Raw genomic sequence first — 16,828 nt, 5'->3', positions numbered from 1 at the left:
CCTTAGCTTTTACCTATGGTAATGTCATAGACAAATTCCTACCCTGATTCAATGTCTCTTCCATATCAGAAGATCTTTAATATATATAGAGAGAGATTTTCTAATCTTCAGTACAATAAACACTAGCATTTTGGGGTCAAATCCTTTGAATAGAGCTTTGCCGATTTACCTTAGCTGACAGTCTAGCCATTTGGATGAGGCCTTTTAAAGCTGGTTTAAAATAGAAAAATCTATTCAAGACTTTGGATCAGGCTCCAGAAATGTGATGAAAACAGCTTTGTAACTGGCTATTATTCTTCCATAGTGCTTTTGTTACTAATATTGTGTTTTTGTCAAACTGATGGCTCTCCGCAGTATGCTCTAAGTTGGCCAGTTCTAAGATGATGTTATATGATTGCTGCATTTGTTAAGTTATGAGTGATGCAGAATGGCATCTGTATTATCTTTTGCTAGACACTGTGGTTCTTTTTCATTTAAAGGCTTGAAAGTGAGCAAAATTGACCAAACAAAATAGGCTTTTTAGTAGCTTACCATTGATGCTGTTATAACTGTTGATGTTCCTCAGATATCTCTTGCTTTCAATACATTAAAACTTGTATCGGTTGGGATTGCTGATGCCTAAATTAGTGTTTTATGCACTTCACCTGGTATCATTGGTAATCTCCATAAATTGACTTTTGTTAGCTACAGAGATTTCTCTGTCCAATATAAAGTGTGTTGATTGCCACTACCAAATAAAATAAGACAATATCAGTGTGTGTCTGTTCATTTTCATTTCATAATGCAGCAGTGCACTGATTTTCCTATTTGAAGATGCTATGATGAACTTAACAGCAACATTTTTTTTAAATTGTCTGTCCCATAAACTGCATGTTTGATGAACATGCTAAGTAAATAAGGAAAAAATGGAATGTTCTTAGTTCACCTTTGTGGGGGGAGAACATCGTTATGCATTGTTGCAGAGCCATGCAGTGAGATATGACAACCAACTCTTTGGGACTCTCAAGCAATGTAGGAGCAGAACTGCCAGTTGTAAGCCAGTTTTAGGAGCTTTCAAAGTGGCTGCTTCCTGTGAGCCTCTTCTGCTTCTCTCAGGATGGTGATATATCACTCTCTCCCTCCCCCAGATGAGAAATCTTTGCCTCTTGCAGTAAATACATTTCCTAAGGGCATGTTAATAATCCGCTGGATGTTGCTGCATAGACTTGCAGACTTGAATGTAGTCCATGGCATTGCAAGGGAGACAAAGTTGGGGCCCAAGCTGTGTATGGAAGCTTGTTTGCATCTGTAGCATTGTTCTTGCCTTTCTTTTAAATGGAAGGCCTGTGATAGCTTGTGATTCTATATGATATTACACCTGCTGTGCTGGACTGTTTCTCCTTCTGTAACCTTTTTAAGGGTACCCTTTCAGAAGCAGGTGGAAGGGGAAAAACTCTGAACTTCCCCTGCTTTTCCACCAGTGGAAAAAACACATGGTCATGGAAAAGACATGCCAAAGGTGAAAAACCTGGAAGATCTCTGCTGTGTACTGGTCTATGTTTGCAGTGAAGCTGTATAGCTATATCAGTGCCCACAAAGTTACTGTTTTGGTCAAGAAGCCATGCTCTTACCAATGTGTCCTTGATCAAGTCATTACAAATCCACATTCAACAAATCAGAGTGTTTCTCTTTCTCTCTGTCCTAGTTTCCCTGAAAAATGGGGATAATTCTTGTCTACCTCACAAGAAAAGGCTGAAGCTAAATTAATTAATGTTTGAGATATGCCAATATGGTGGGGGTGAGAGCTGAAGGGAGCAGGAGTGCTTCATCAGGGTTTGTGATATTGGAAACAAAGGTTTCATTTGAAATTGATAGTGCTTGTAACATCACAGAATGATGCCTTTTGGCATATCTTGTTAGGAGGTACCAAGAAAAGTTTAGAGTGGGAGATAAGTTTCTTGTAAATGGTAAAGTTCTTTGTGCAAACTGCTCTTTTCCCTCCTAGCTACTGGGGACCAGAGAATTAAGTTCCTATTTTGGCTTTAGTCCCCATTGGGTATTTGGTGACAGGAAAGGGAAGTTCTTTAATGGAGACTTGTCTTTTTTCCTAGCTGTTGAGCTATGTGGATTTGTCTCTTTCCAGGCTGTGAGGCGCATCAAGGGAATTTTAAGCAGACTGCAAGTAGATGCCAATTTATGGTCTTCTCGGAATAAGTGTATGATGATTAAAATGGCTCTGCCCTGATTGCCACTAGCCATCCATAGCATCTGTCCCAGGTGGCCTATGATATCTTTGACCTTTTATGAATACGAACATAGAGTTGCTGGTAAAGTGAATTGCGGGAGGGCCTCCCGTTTCAGAACAGACATTTGAACCACATTCCAGGCCTATGGGGAAGTCCAAGAAAAAGCTGCTCTTGAATCGTGCACCTCACCAAGTAATTTTGGTGTAGGTGTTATTTGTCTTGTGAAATATAATAATATATATAGCCTGCTTTTTATTTTATAGCCTCCTATATGTACAGAAGTGGTTACACATTCTAAGAGAGGCCAGGACCACATTTTACTAGCCTCAGTCTAGCAAAAGGTTCACTGCACAAGAGTTCACAAACTAAGTGAAAGGGCAGATGGAGAAGCAGAGGCACAGAGGGGCAAGGTGACTTGTCCAAGATTAAGTGCCAGAGCCAAGGACAGAACCCACTTTCTTGATTTGCCAGTTGAGTAGCCTGTGCTATTCTGCCTGGACAGTAATTTGTCTGTGGGACACTCATACACTGGCAGGGAGATGGCTTCATTATTGAAGATCTGTATGCGTTTCTCTTGATAATTCCAGAGAAATCTGATTTTAAAAACTCCTATATACAGGAGCAAGGTGGACTTCAGATTCAAGCAGTGGGCCAAAGTGAAGTATGTGCAAGGCTTTTTCAACATAGTGGGAGCTGAACTGTAAAATCTTACTGATATGGTAGCTTAAAATATATTCAGCAGGATCTGGAGCTGCCAAGAAAGATGGAAGAGTATTTATTGGTCCTTGTTTAATGAGCATACCATGTAAGCAGCACATGCTTTATATTATAGTATATTGATACAGAATCTTACTTGCGGAGTCTGGCAACATCAGTATTTCAGCACCTCTGCCACAAATGACAGTCCTGTTTAAGAACAATCCAGAGTAATTTTATGGTTTTAGAGGTAGAGAGATCTATAGGGTGGATGGGTGAGTGAGAAAAACATTTGCTGGTATAAGATGTAGCTCTGCTAGGGGGGATTGCCGGTGTACCGAACCTGACAGATTTTTCATACTGTAGACTAACCCTAAATCCCTACAAGATAGAGATGATTTTTGTCTCACTCCCACTCCTGCCGTGGACGGCATCTTCCAGAAACTGACTGTGAGGCAGTTCTTATTGATTGAAGCTGAAGAGTATCATATGCCCCACAGTGGGACAAGAGTGTTGAGGTTCTGTGTGTCCTGGAATTTCCTACCAACAAACTGACCCAATCCACAGCTGAGGTAAATCAGTGTTACTGACTGTGATTTTTGCTCCAGCTGAGAATCTGACCCTGAGGCCTGGGATGTGCTTGAAGGGCTTTTGTTGTTATAGATTTAGCAGTGCACTATACCAGCAGTGTCTTAGTGTGGGGGTAGCTTTTACTGGCAAAAAAAAAAAAAATAGCTTTCTTCCTTTTACTTGAGCTACACTAGCAAAACTATATGAGTGTATAATAGCATCCACACTGTTTGCAGGCATAACCATGTCTATCACAGTTCTTACCTTATCACAGCTGTGACTGACAAAAGTTGAAGGTATCAGCCTGGCCCAAGAATCCAGTACCAATACTGGTGGCACTCACCAGGTGGGAAAACTAGTCATTAGCTAAACTTGATGCCTTTTGGGCTTTCTTTTCCGCAAGCATGCCTGTTTTCCTCACATCCCTGTATTTTGCAACAGCTGTTTCACTTGAAGATGTACATGCCTCTTTAAAAAGCATTGTCACTATTAAGGTTTTAACTTTCTTAAAGAACATTTGGGTTTTTTCCTGCACTGGTTTTTGGCAGCATCTAGTCGCACAGAGCTGTAACTCCTGCATGTTACTGGTGAAAAGAAAAGAAACTTGGATAGTGAATAAAAATCCTTTTGTATAAGTTGGTTCAGCTCAGAGTTTGAATTTCATTATCGCAATTGAGTTTCTAATCTATATGATGGATGCCTTATTTTAGAGTGCCAAATGGCTAGAATAGATGTAGAAACTAGCTCAGTTGTTAAGCAAACTCCTCAAGTTCCTCGGTTGGGATTCTGGCATAAATCAAATGGGAGAGCTCCCAAATGCCCATTCTAGTATGATTACTGAATTTCCGATCATTAAGCACTTTCTGGATTGTGAAGGTTGCATCCACCTTAAACCTTATAGATATGATAGGCTTGCTTGCAGTAATAGAATTAGACCATTAGAGGTCTCTGGTTTATAAACCATTCCAGACAGCTTATGGCCCCTGGTAAACAAATGGACAAGGCTGGAGTTGGAAAATCATTCTTTCCTTTTTTGCATTCTGCCTATTAGAGGAGGGCTACTCAGCCCCAGGTCATGAATACGATTTCAGCATCTGTGAGTCTGGATGTGCAACTTGCAGGAAGATGCATAAAATGGACAGACCATAGGTTACCCCCATCTTCCCCTTCAGCCCTTCAATTTCCTTCTCTCTTTCTTGAGTGGGAAACATTTTAGTAAATGTTGCAGGGACTTTCCGACTTGCCCCAGGTATCAGGCAGGCTGTCAGATATTATCTCTTCTCTTCTCTTCTCATACCTCTCTGGGGTCCCTCCGTTGTATTGTTTTGGATACTTTGGTCTGTCACCCCATGTCCTTCACTGACAAGAGGTCAGATCTACCCACCAAATAGGACATGAAATGTCTTATGACACATTCTTTGTTTGTTGCCCTGATCCATTCAGGGTACTGTTTATTGCTTTGGGTAAATAGCTTTGGTGTGTTTTTCCTGTTCTATTTTAAGGTCTTTTGAAGGAATATGCATACAATTGTCTCCAGCCCCAACTGCGTATCTGATTTCCAAACAGGCATTCTTCCCACTGCAAAGCCCTGTGGCTTTTGTTTTTGCGGCTGATTGTCCTGGCTGGAGGTGTTAAACAAATTCCAGATGGTTGTCTGCCTTACATCTTGAGTTTAAAGAGGACAGGACTCAGGTTGGTTTTGCAGTTCCAGTTTCTCTCACATTCAAGTTCTGCAGCAGGTCCCCCAAAACTATAAGATTCTTACATGTGTGCCGTATGCACGTGCTCTAGTCTTCAAGTTTTTAGTCTGTAAAGGAACCACATTTTCAAACTCCTTTACACTCAAACATAATGTCTAGAAACTTATAAAAGACTCTCACGTAATTGCTTAAGTCTGGAAGATATGATAGTAAAATGCAAGCATGGTATCATACCATACAATGTAAAGAGACATCATTGCAAGTTTATAATTACCCTGATCAAACATGAACAGTTAATGGCTTGGACTGTGTTAGTCCAAAGTCAGAAAGAAGGCAGGGCAGAGGGGCACGTTTAGAGACTAACTCGTTCTGAAAGGCATAAGCTTTTGCAGGTGACAGATGCTTTGAATGGATTGACACTGATCTGTCTCAGGGCAACTATGCAAAGTTATGCAAAAAGGTTTTCTGTAAAGCAGTTGTTCTGCCACCCATTTCCTTGTGCTAACTGGTCATGGGGTACATAATACCTATCAAGTTTCAGGGGTATAGGTTGTAGCCATGTTGGTCTAAGGACATAGGTAGACAAGGTTTTTGGGTAACTCCAACATCTCTATTAGATATTTTATTTTATAGGGTAAATCCAATATCTTTTATTAAAATTTAGTTGGCCTTATAAAAGGTATTGAATTTACCCAAAGAACTTTTGTCTGCCTAATACCTACGAATTAGCTCCGCTCAGACTGCTGAGGTTGATTTGCATACCAAGTTTTGATGGGATTTGTTTTTGTACAGGAGTTGGTTAAAACTGGGATTGTTTTAAGAGACGTCTCATTGGGAGCAGCGTCAAACTTGAGACGGCTTTTCTTTCAGGTAAACCCTCTGCACCATCTCTAGTGTTCTCTTTTGAGTAATTGTAGCTTGCACATTCAGTCAGGCTCACTGATACCCAAGATGTGGGTTGGCACTGTCAGGTGTGTCTTGTGGTATGTGGGGGATAGCTAACTGCAGGGTAGCAACAGATCAGATCTGCATTTCAGAATTGTCAGAAGTTCTCTAGCCCTTTAGTATCTCTGTTTTTGAGAGAGATTCTACTGTAATCATTACACTTCACTATGGTGTTTTATCAGCAGGCTCTTACAGTCGCATTCCATGATATTACTCATAGGAAAATTATTGCCCAATGCCAGCCAGATAGTAGAGATGCCAGGTACGTTTGGATTAATTGTCTCTTGCTTTGTCCAGCACATACATGGTTTATGTTTACTTTTTTCAAAGCAGTTGCTTATCACAACACTTCAACATCTTCTTCCTCCGTGTTTTTTTTTTTTTTTGTTGATGGATGTTCATTTTATCCAGCCTTAGAGTAGGGGGTAGCAAGGCAGCAGATCAGGGAGGAGAAAGTAAAGTAGCAAATCAGGCAGGGAACACAGGGAAGGAAATGGGAAGCAGAGCAGCAAATGGGGAAGTAGAAGGGGATCAGAGCGGCATCCTGGGGAGGTTGCCATGCTGATTTGTGGTATGCTTGCCCAAAAAGTTGGCCCCCGCTGCCTTAGGACTTTCCAGATCCAAACCCTTTGATAAACGCAGTATGTTGAAACTCTAATCAGTTTATTTGAAAATCTCCAAGTCCTCATTCTGGAATGCTGGCGGTAGGGCTCAAAATAGTCTTTAAAAGAAGTTTGCACAAAAGTTTGGAGTTCTCCATTCCTTTCCTCTGTCAAACCTGTCTGCATCATTTGCTCCCTTACAATTAACTGCATTCCAGACGTGCCTACATGAGAGATTGTAGGGAAGCGCATTGGAAGAAAAGTGTCTTATGTTTGAACTATCAGCTCTGAAATGTAAATTTTCTCTCATTGCATTCCAGGAAAGGGCATGTAATCCTTCAGGGTACTCTCCTCCTCCCTCTGTCATGATGGATACTGCTCAGGTTAGCAATCAGCTGCAGCCAGGATAATTGACAGTCCAGTCAAAAGCTTTTCATGTTTGCTATCATCTTGTCTTTCCTATCAAAGCCCAGCCATCTCAGGAACTTGATTCCTGCATGTCCTGTCCCCTGCGTGCCTTTTTTTCCCTACTTGTGAAAAAAGAAAATAGCAGTGTAAGAATTGCCTTCCCTGCTGATTCACACAATGTGAAGAGAATTTCTAATTTTGGTATAACTCTCATCTTCTGCCTGAAATAGCGCGATTAATGAGAGCGCTGTGGAAGCTGTTAGAAAGGCAGTGCTGGCCCTTGCCTGGCCTCCAGGAACTGTGGGGTCCAGTTCTATTTCTGCTCTGTTACCTTAAGTCTTTCTGCTCTGCTTCCCATTGCTCTTTTGTCAGAAGCTCTGTGGGGGCAGGAGCTGTCCTGCTAGATATCCACACACAGCGCCCAGCATAATAGGACTCCAGACTTGGAAAGGCTGTTGGGTGCTTCACAAGGAAAATTACAAATTATACCAGGGACAGCTGGCTACAATGGGAAGATATTTAATCTGTGGGAGGATGGGATTTTGCTATGTTGCTTGTGAAAACATTTAATTCTTCTTCAGCGAGAGACTGGTTGAAATTACCGTAAGCAAAAACGAATTCTTCTGGGCTACAGGGAAGGTGGAGAACCAGTGCTACGGATTTTTCTCTGCAGTGGAGTTGCACTTTGGTTTGCTATCCAGTGGGAAGTCTCAGGAAGAAATTTGGCTCAGGCAAGGAGCACTTGAGTGTTGCTGCCTCCCCTCTTCCACACAGTGCTGCTAGCTGCAGCAGGCTGGAAACCTGGCTGAATTCCTGTTTGCAGCCTGCATGCTTGGCAAGGGCTTTGTCTGCCTTCTTGTCTAAGTGCCTGTGTGGCCCTGGTTTCTAAGTGTTCATTTCTATATGTGCTCCAGAAGATGCTTTGATCAATTGAGCAGGAGTGGTTCTTAGTCCTCTGTGCATCATCAGCAGGGATCCTGGTTTTCTCTGTTTAAAAATCACAATTTTTCTGATTCCAAAGCAATTAGAAAGCCTACCAGTACCTCAATAACAACTATAAAATTAATTCTAAATACTTATAAATGTTGGCATTTTGATTTTGGGTTTTGTATCATGGAAAAATCAGAGCTCCCCCTACCCACTTTGCTCACTAGGACACGGGTCTTGCTGCAGCTGTCCCCTCCACCTCCAGCCAGTGCTTTGTGGCGCTGAGCAGCCTTGATATGTGCAATGGCAAAGTCACCCTGCTCTCCCAGCAGCAGCGGGGTGGCAACGCAGGGTTGTGCCCCTTGCATGGCCGGGCAGACGGGTTGCTTCGCCGTGGTGGCATGGGGCTCACAACAGTACCAATCTTCCCCATCCTGCTCTGCCCTGCTGCGCTGGTTCTTGTCTGTTGGGCTGTGGAGGCCCCGGGGAAAGGGCAACATGGTGGGAAGCCTAAGCCTTGCAGCAGGTAGCCCGCACACACCCCACACACACATCTGGGTGGCACATGCCTCCCACGTCCCGTCAGGCATGCACACAGCTATGCGGAGCCAGCCCCCTGCTACCCCCTGGTTGAGCCACCCGCAGCCCCGTCCCGCTCCCTGCCCGAGCCCTGCCCAACTCCCTCCTTCCCTCACTATGGGGGCCTCAATCCCTTTCCCGCCAGGCTTACCTATAGGGATCTGCTTTCTAGGCTGCCTGGTGGCCATGTGCATGTGTATGCACACACGTGCACATGGTACGCCTTGCCAATTGCCCTCCTCCCGCTCCCCCCAGCCCCTTGCAGGCTGGAACTCCGCCAGCTGGCAAGGGGAAACCCATTGTTTCCTGTGTGTTTCTCTTTAAAATTAGAAAATCTGGGGTTTACCGCATTTTTCCGTTGTGAACAGAAAACCTGGATTCCTGAACATAAGTGTTGCAAGTTGGACCACTTGGAGGGTGACTTGAAAGGGTACTTACTGCTCATTCCACAAGCAACCCAGACTGAGTTAGTTCTGTCCTCCTGGTATTGGTACCTTTATCTTGGCTAGTACTGAATGAAGTGACTCTCACGTAGAGGTGTTTCTTGTGCCTGAAGCTTTCCTAGAGTCTACTTGTGAGAGGCATCACTTTCTCCAAGAGTGTTGTTGTAGGAAACCCCTTCCACCCCTCCCAGTGGCTCTGGATACTCAAAACTACTCTGCCCAGCAGGCTGGTTGAATCAGGACACATGATCAGCCCGTATGCCTCTAAAAGGGGGAGGCTGCTGTCTCCTTTTTCCTTTCCTTGTTCCTAATTCTGCTGGTACCTGCATTTAAAGGTCTTGCCAGAGGACATCCCAGATTTCCTTGTGAAATCCTCCCCACTTTCTGGTTCCTAGAATTGTGGGAAGGGACATTTTCGGCAGATAATTACTCTTAGGTGTTAGACTGTATGTTCCTGTCTATGTAAGGGTTAATTCAGTGATGTCTTGCTGAGGGAAAAACAAGAAGGGGAGGAGAACGCTGCAGAGATTGAAATGAAAAGCTATTAGGAAGGAAAAAAAAACCCCTTGGATGGGGTTGTGCTGTTAATTAACCTAAGAGCCCAGTGGTGATAGTTCCAAACTAAAAAAACTAGCCATCTGTGGCAAGCTGTAACTTCTGAGCTTGAACCCTTTGTACAAAACTAAGGCAGCAAGGGTTAACCATTTGCCTCTGAGAGTTTCAGGGCTGATTAAGCCTAGGATGGGCTACTTCAGCTCAGGCGAGTTGCAAGAGGACTCTCAATCAAGTGAGCACCAGAGCTTTTCAGCTTGCACTTAGCAGATAAATGAGGGATCAGATCCTTGCAGGGGCCCTGGCGGAGAGAAGAACTGGCTTTAAATCCAGTTAGCATCCATTTGGCACCACAGGGCCAGAACCCAAGAGAGGGTACTTTTAAGATGACTAATCAGAATGGCTTCACCTGATTTGGTTGGAGCCTCCAAGGGAAGGGAAAGGAAAAAAGGAAGCTTAAGTCTATATAAGGCCAGACAAAAGAAGGGGATGCTTTTCTGTCATACTGTTCTACACTGAGATCAGTGGTGAAAGGGAGATCTAGATGAGACCTCTCTCAAATCAGTTGTAAGTATTAACTCTCCCCCCTTCCTTTCAATGGTTTGTTGTTTTTGTTTTTTTTACTCCATTACTATTACCTATTTAGAATTCTAAGAACTGCAGTTTTCCATGAGCCTCAGTTCCCTTCCTTTTGATGTCTGGGCTCCTCCGTGCTTGCAGGATAGGTACTACCAGTGAGAGGGTCTTGTTTGTCCTAATTAGTACAACTTAAGACCTTAGTTGAAGTTTGGATGCTTTCCTAATTGTTCTTCTTATCTAGCTGACAGTAAATTGGGAGGTGTCCAGTCCTGGCAGGAGATGGCAGAAAGCGCAAGCTGGAGAGACACCAGAGGCACAAGGAGCTTGTGTTGTGCTTCTCACTATTTCTTTGAGGACAGTGAACAACTGAAACTTTTTTGCTCCAATCATGAACATGGGGCGATAGACAGTTTTATACAGGACTGGGGGAAGTCAAGATATGGGTTTCTGGTCTTGTTCTGCCATTAAAAAAAATAGCTGTATCCTTTTATCCTCTGCAAAATGGACTTATGGCTTGAATTGTTAAGTAAAAGATGAGGTGGAAAACTAGCCATCACTAGCCTAATCTTCCTGCTCTGAAGGAGAAGGGGCTGAGATTTTTACTAGAGTTCTTCTCTCTATCTTTTTCTCTGTTTTCAAAAGAGTTTTGAATTGCATCCCCGAAGCTCGCAAGAATATAAAGTTACTTACACTTTTTGGCTGCAGGGTGAATATAGAAGCAGATGAAGAGGCAAGCATAGTGCCTGGTGTGGATGTTCAGGTAATTGTCTCTCTTAAAATGAACATCAGACTGAATAATTGGGAAAGCAAGTGTCCATGCATTTCAGTATGTGCCTCTGGGTAAGGAATGGGGTTTTATTAAATTTTTAAAGGAAAAAAATTTGATGCAGGAAATGAAAGCCTGGTGTCATTGTTCTTCTCTTCACCTGCTTGCACAGTTAACTGACATGTAGATGGGTCCTTTGAGATGAGCCCCCTTCCCTTTTTCAACAGAAAAAAATATTGTGTGTTGCCATAGCATTTAGTCTGGTTGCCATGGGGAAAAAGAAGGCTTAGGTCCCCTCTGTTACAGCTTTGTAAGGGAAGAGGGCAGGGTTGCCTGTTTTCCTTGTTTTGTTTTTCTAACAATACATCGTGAACAGAGAAGTCCCATGCACATGCAGAGTTAGGCACTCTGAATACAGCTGTTAGGAGAACCTGGAAGTCTTTGTATTTTTTCTACAGTTTTAAAATTTTAAACTTAATGAAAAATTCAGGAGGGTGCAAATGAAAAAGTGGAGATTGGCACCAAGTGGTGTCCTCAGGAATACACTGGAAAACTCCTCTCTTTAGAAGTGTTGTATCTCTTCTCGACAGGCGACTTGGCAGGGTCTGGAAAAGGCTGGAAAAGCAGTTTGGTTTTCAGATCGGAGGCAAGATCTGCTGGCAAAGCAATGGGAGGAAGCTAGCACGTAGTACTGTCTCCGATAGCTGCTCTCTATGACCTTGGCAAATTAGTAAATAAGCTCTTGTGTACTGCTTGTTCCCCATGAGGAGACAGCAGATATGAGCCTGCACTCAAACTCTTGCATTTTTCTACCTGACAGTGTAAAGAATGCCGATGGTTTTTGTGCCAGCCAGCTTCTATTTCTTATAAGACAGTTTCAGCTTGTACCTGGTGTTTGCAGCCAGTTGCTTATCGACTGCTAATGTGAAAGCACGGTTGCTCCCCCTGCTCTAACGTCAAATACAGCCATAAAGTGTGGTCTGTTTGTTTGCTGTCCCTGAGATCACATCCTGTGCTGCCTTTCCATGGGCTGTTTGTTTGTCAGTGGGACTGCCCAGCACTTTAGCCTGCTAGATGCATAAAATTAAATACAAATACAAAAACAGGGGAGTGCTGGAAAGGTTATAAATATTCCATAAAGCACTGGAGCACTCTGGTGTTAATTTTCATCAAGAAGCAACTTCAGTGTCAAGAACATCCTGGTACTTAGTAGAAGGCAGAGGGAGCATGGTTGAACATGCAGAAAGTAGCTGTGGGAATTCTGAATTATCTTGGCTAATTTTAATTTTATCTTGGTGTCCCAAGATGCTGGCCCCATCTCTGAGGACTTCATACATTTTGATACAATTTTTTATAGGATTGTAAGATGTTCTGAAGCTTAGAGTTCCATTAAATACAAAGGAGGGCACAAATACCTGCTGGGAGCAATGCAAATGTTAGTCTGGTACAAATGTTCACCTCTGATGACGGAGAACTTTGGAATCATGTTTAATTTATATGCTTGTTTTGGGAACATTGCGGGGACCCATTGTGCTAGTCACTGGAACATGTAGGTGATACAGAAACAGACAGTGCCTAACCAGGGGAGCTTAGCAGCCAAACAGATGAGACAGAAAACGATGATGGCAAAGCTGCTGCTATTCCCACTTTAGACTGACGTGACTAACAACCTCTCATTTTACAGTAGGCAGAGGGTTAAGTACCACGCCCATGGTTGTCTGTAGAGTTTATACCCGTGCTGTCAGCTGAATCCAAATCTCTGTTGCAGTTCAGCACTATGCTGACAATCCCATCCTTTCCACAATTACAGGATTATTTTGTAGAAACAAGTTGTCAACACTTTGAAGAGTCAGAGCCCATATTAATAATGTTTTATTCCCTATTCCTTTCAGATTTTTCTGAAAGTTGCATCTCAGCACCATCCTCTTGACAGCCAGCTTTGCCCACACTGGATGGCACAACGACTGCTGAAAGAGCCCCTCCCAGGAGAAAATATGACCCATTAGCATTTCCCAGGACAGCACAAGGGTTTCAAGATGGCAGCCCAAAGGATTCGCGCAGCCAATTCCAGCGGCCTCCCACGGTGCAAGTCTGAGGGAACACTGATTGACCTCAGTGAAGGGTTTTCAGAAACCAGCTTAAGTGATGTCAAAGGTGAGGGGCATTATTCTGTATTTGGTGACAAGTTTTGTGTTCTAAATATGGGGCCCATGATATTGAGTGCTGCATGCATACATAGTAAAGACCATCTCAGAAAAGACAGGTGGAAGGTGTGGGAGCAGCAAGGCTGGTGGTGACATGACTTTTTCTCTTTCCTGAGTGGAGACCTAAAAGGTGAAATAGCTTTCTAAGCTCTTGTAGAGGGTATAGTACAGCTGGGAACTGAACCCAGATCTCCTGAGTGCTTGTTCAGGGTCTTAACTTCAGTATGATATTTGAGAGCCCAGGGACAGATTTGGTGTTGTGCAAATAGTGGTAATGGAAACATTTCGACACGTGAGAAGAAATAATGGGAACTTTGGAGTTTCCAAGCACTCTGGAACACCTTGCCTAATGCACCTCATTCAGGTGGGACCAATTTATAATGAAGTCCCCAAGCTCAATATTAATTTATTCTGCTCGATCAGCAGAATAAACCTTTTCCTTTTCCACTTTGCCTGCATGGGACGTATGGTCCTTTGCCAAACTCTAATAATTGCATTCTTTGTAGTTAGTATCAGGTGAAAACAAGAGTCCTTGTGATGCATCAGCTGCTGCTTACACAAACAGTTCTGCATTTTCATACAGACTGACTTACACACCAGTGCTGTTCTTTGCTGGCCTCATACAGCTGGCTGCTGTGAATCTGCTGAAGCACATGCAACTTGATGGTGATGGAAGCAGAGGCAGAAAAAATTGCTAGAAAAAAGTGGTGTTATTCCTTAGCATCCACATAAAGAGGATGAAGAGATAACTATTTCCCATCTTCAATCCACTCTTTCCTTCCCTTTCCCCACATGCTTAAAGACCAGAAATCCTAAGGACAGGCTGCACTTCATTGATTTTGAGCAGTTCTGATATGTAATTTGGTGCTTGGTGCAGTACAGACCATATAATATGTACAGCATGAGTAGTACTAGAACCACAGTCATTCAAACATCATGGTCTGGGTCACAGGAAATCAGGTGTTTTATTTACTTAAAGAATCGTGTGGGCCAGGGGTATCAAATTTGCTCAGCAACTCCCACCCCTCCATGCTGAATCTGGACCACAGTGTTCACATCCAAGGTCACATGTCATGAATATACAACTGCACTGGAGTTAATGCTCCATTTAATTAATCAGATTCTTTCTCCCCTTTCCCATTCCCCTCCATCCCTCTCCCCCCCCCCCCCCAAAAAAAAAAAAAAAGAAGCAGTTTATCAGATTTAAGCATAGGCATATTGTTTGAGGGGGTGAAAGTTGTTCCAGCATGGGGTAGGGTGTGACTTTAAAACATTAGAGGTCCCCATGGGGACACTCATTCAAGAATGGTTATGACCATTGTCTTCTACATGTAGATTAGGCCCATTAGTCCAACACCAATGTAGCCCTTTCAGGGTCCCTGCTACAGCTCTTTCTACCAGTATCTGTTTGGAGATTAGTCAGTGAAGTCTTATCAACAGTGGGGACATGCCTGTACAAATTAGCACTTTAGCTCTAATTCAGAGAGCCCCTCTGTTAGGCTGAAGAGTAATTATGCAGTGCTGATTTGTTTAGCACTCTTGATTCTGTTTTTAAACTCCCAGTATGATGCTGCTTTTCATCTTCTCCTTTCCTGTCCTCTTTTCTATGTATGCGCACGCCATCCTCAGGTAAAGAACCTTTGTCTAATACACTATTAAGGCACTAGATAAAGCTTAACATTAAAATTGTTTGTTTGCAATTGGAAGCTGATCGCTTCATTTTTTGTCTTTGGTTCATCGCTTTCTTTGGTTGAACTCTGTAAAGACAAAGTGATGTTTCACTACCTTCAGTGGTTGCTTCAATTGATATACTTAATATAACCAATTTCATTTACAAAAAGACAATTTATCTTTGCACCGCAGCAACTTCAAACCCACTTTGCAATTCCTCTGATTTCCATTAAGATGAGAAAGATAAGGACTGGCTAATGTCTGATTAGGGAAGGTATATGCTATCAGCATGATTTCGTTACCTGTTATCACATAAAAGCAAAGAATGTTAAAGTGGCTTTTCCAGGGGGAGATGCTGTGTGAGGGTGAAGAGGTTTTCTTTATCCCAACAAAGTACGGCTGAAGGAAACTGGAATTAGAATGGATGTTGGAATATTTCTTTAAAAAAAAAACAAAAAACAATGCCCAAAAATGTACAAAGTAAGAGCTAATAAATATAATATCTATAGACAGGCAGGCAAGGCTCTTTGGGTAAATCTGATATCTTTTATTAGACCAACTTAAATATAAAAGATACCAGATTTAACCAAATGAACCTTGTCTGCCTATGTCCTTAGACCAATATGGCTATAACCTGTGCCCCTGAAACATGGAATATATACACACACACACACACTTTTTGCAGAAGTCAGAAAACATAAACATCAAAATCTTAGTAAATTGGGATTTTTAAAATGGAATTTTACTTTAGTATGTGTAGTGCATCCAGGCTAACTGCATGGAGTTGTATTAAGACCCTGTATGGACACTAGGTTGATCTTTAAACCTTTTCAGTTGTTACAGTGTCTTCTAGATATGTGTCTGTAAAGCATATCATTTTTGGAAGTAACCTAGGCTTTGGTACACTTGTGGAGCAGCAGTAGGTACACTGCTTGAATTGTTCAGCAAGTATGTATCCATGCAGGCGCCACCAGATTTCAGATTAAGTATCAGTTAAGAAGCATTTTAGCCTTGCTGAAATAGAGTCCACTGAGCACAGTGTGGGCTAGAGGCTTGTTAAGGCATTTGGAGCTCTCTTGTTTGTGGATCCAAGCCAAGCTGGCCTGCTGAGGGGAGAGCAAAGAGCTGGTTGGCAGGCTCATGGCACTGGTGTTCTCCCAGAGTAGATGATATTTTCGTGCGTTGCAGAACAATACATGGGGCACTCTGTAACCTGTACTGCTAGGCTCAGGAAGTGCTCTTTATTTTTGCATTTTTAATTTTTAAGTAAAAATTGCTATAATCTGGGAAGCTTTTGTAACTGTTGCTTTGCCTTGTCTCAACTCCTATAGTTTGGACAATGTCTGGTTTATGGTCTGAAAAGGTTACTTTCAAGGGAAAAAAATTTGCCTCTTTGGGAAATGGAGAAATTGCAACATTTTAGAGGGAGTAGGAACTCTGCTTTAATTCAGAACGTTTCCACTAGCCTTGTTTTGTTTCAAGTCTGTTTCAAAGCCCTTCATTTCGATTCGATTTTGCTGTTTCAAGCTTGAAATGAGTCAAAAAAGTGTTGGATCAAAACAGCTGGTGAAATTTCGCACAGCCCTAGCAGCCATTGTTTTTAAACCCTCTAGTTTCCCTGCCCTGGTTAGACCATTGGCTTCAGTTTGCATTTGCACATTGGCTTGTGGTTGAGGCCCAGCTTGCTATGTGGCACGTTAAGTCAGACGTACACGACGAGGGTTGCTGGAAGCATCCTGGGAATTATGGCCATCGTCTGAATCATTCTCAAGGTACTTATAAGACATCTAACTGCAGTGGATTTCCATTATTGCAGAGAAGGCAGGCTTAGTATGGTTCAGGATAGAAAGTTTTGTTTGCATCATGTGGAGGTTGAAGAACAGTGAGATTTCAGTCAAAATATATAACTTATTCACGATACCTTATCTTCCTGTGTTCAGCCAATCCTGGTACCCAGCTGC

General features: G+C 42.6%; 1 protein-coding gene across 5 annotated transcripts in view; it reads left to right on the top strand.

Annotated features, from left to right (window-relative positions):
* SH3BP4 (SH3 domain binding protein 4) overlaps positions 1-16,828 on the top strand; it is a 121,502-nt gene that overhangs the window by 62,103 nt on the left and 42,571 nt on the right. For 4 of the 5 annotated variants that reach the window (XM_090044991.1, XM_090044987.1, XM_090044989.1 and 1 more), the window contains one exon: positions 12,885-13,146. In XM_090044991.1, coding sequence (XP_089901117.1) covers positions 13,029-13,146 — 118 coding nt within the window. In that variant the 5' untranslated portion in view covers positions 12,885-13,028. Of the gene's footprint in view, positions 1-10,931; positions 10,987-12,884; positions 13,147-16,828 lie in introns of all 5 variants that reach the window. The other variant, XM_090044988.1, reaches the window with a different exon arrangement.

This window comes from Crocodylus siamensis, chromosome 4 (genome assembly GCF_052110815.1).
Source record: "Crocodylus siamensis isolate JL-2025a chromosome 4, ASM5211081v1, whole genome shotgun sequence".
In the NCBI taxonomy this organism is placed as follows: Eukaryota; Metazoa; Chordata; order Crocodylia; family Crocodylidae; genus Crocodylus; species Crocodylus siamensis.
Note: the sequence above shows the minus strand (reverse complement) of the source record. Positions and strands in the feature narration are given on the sequence as shown.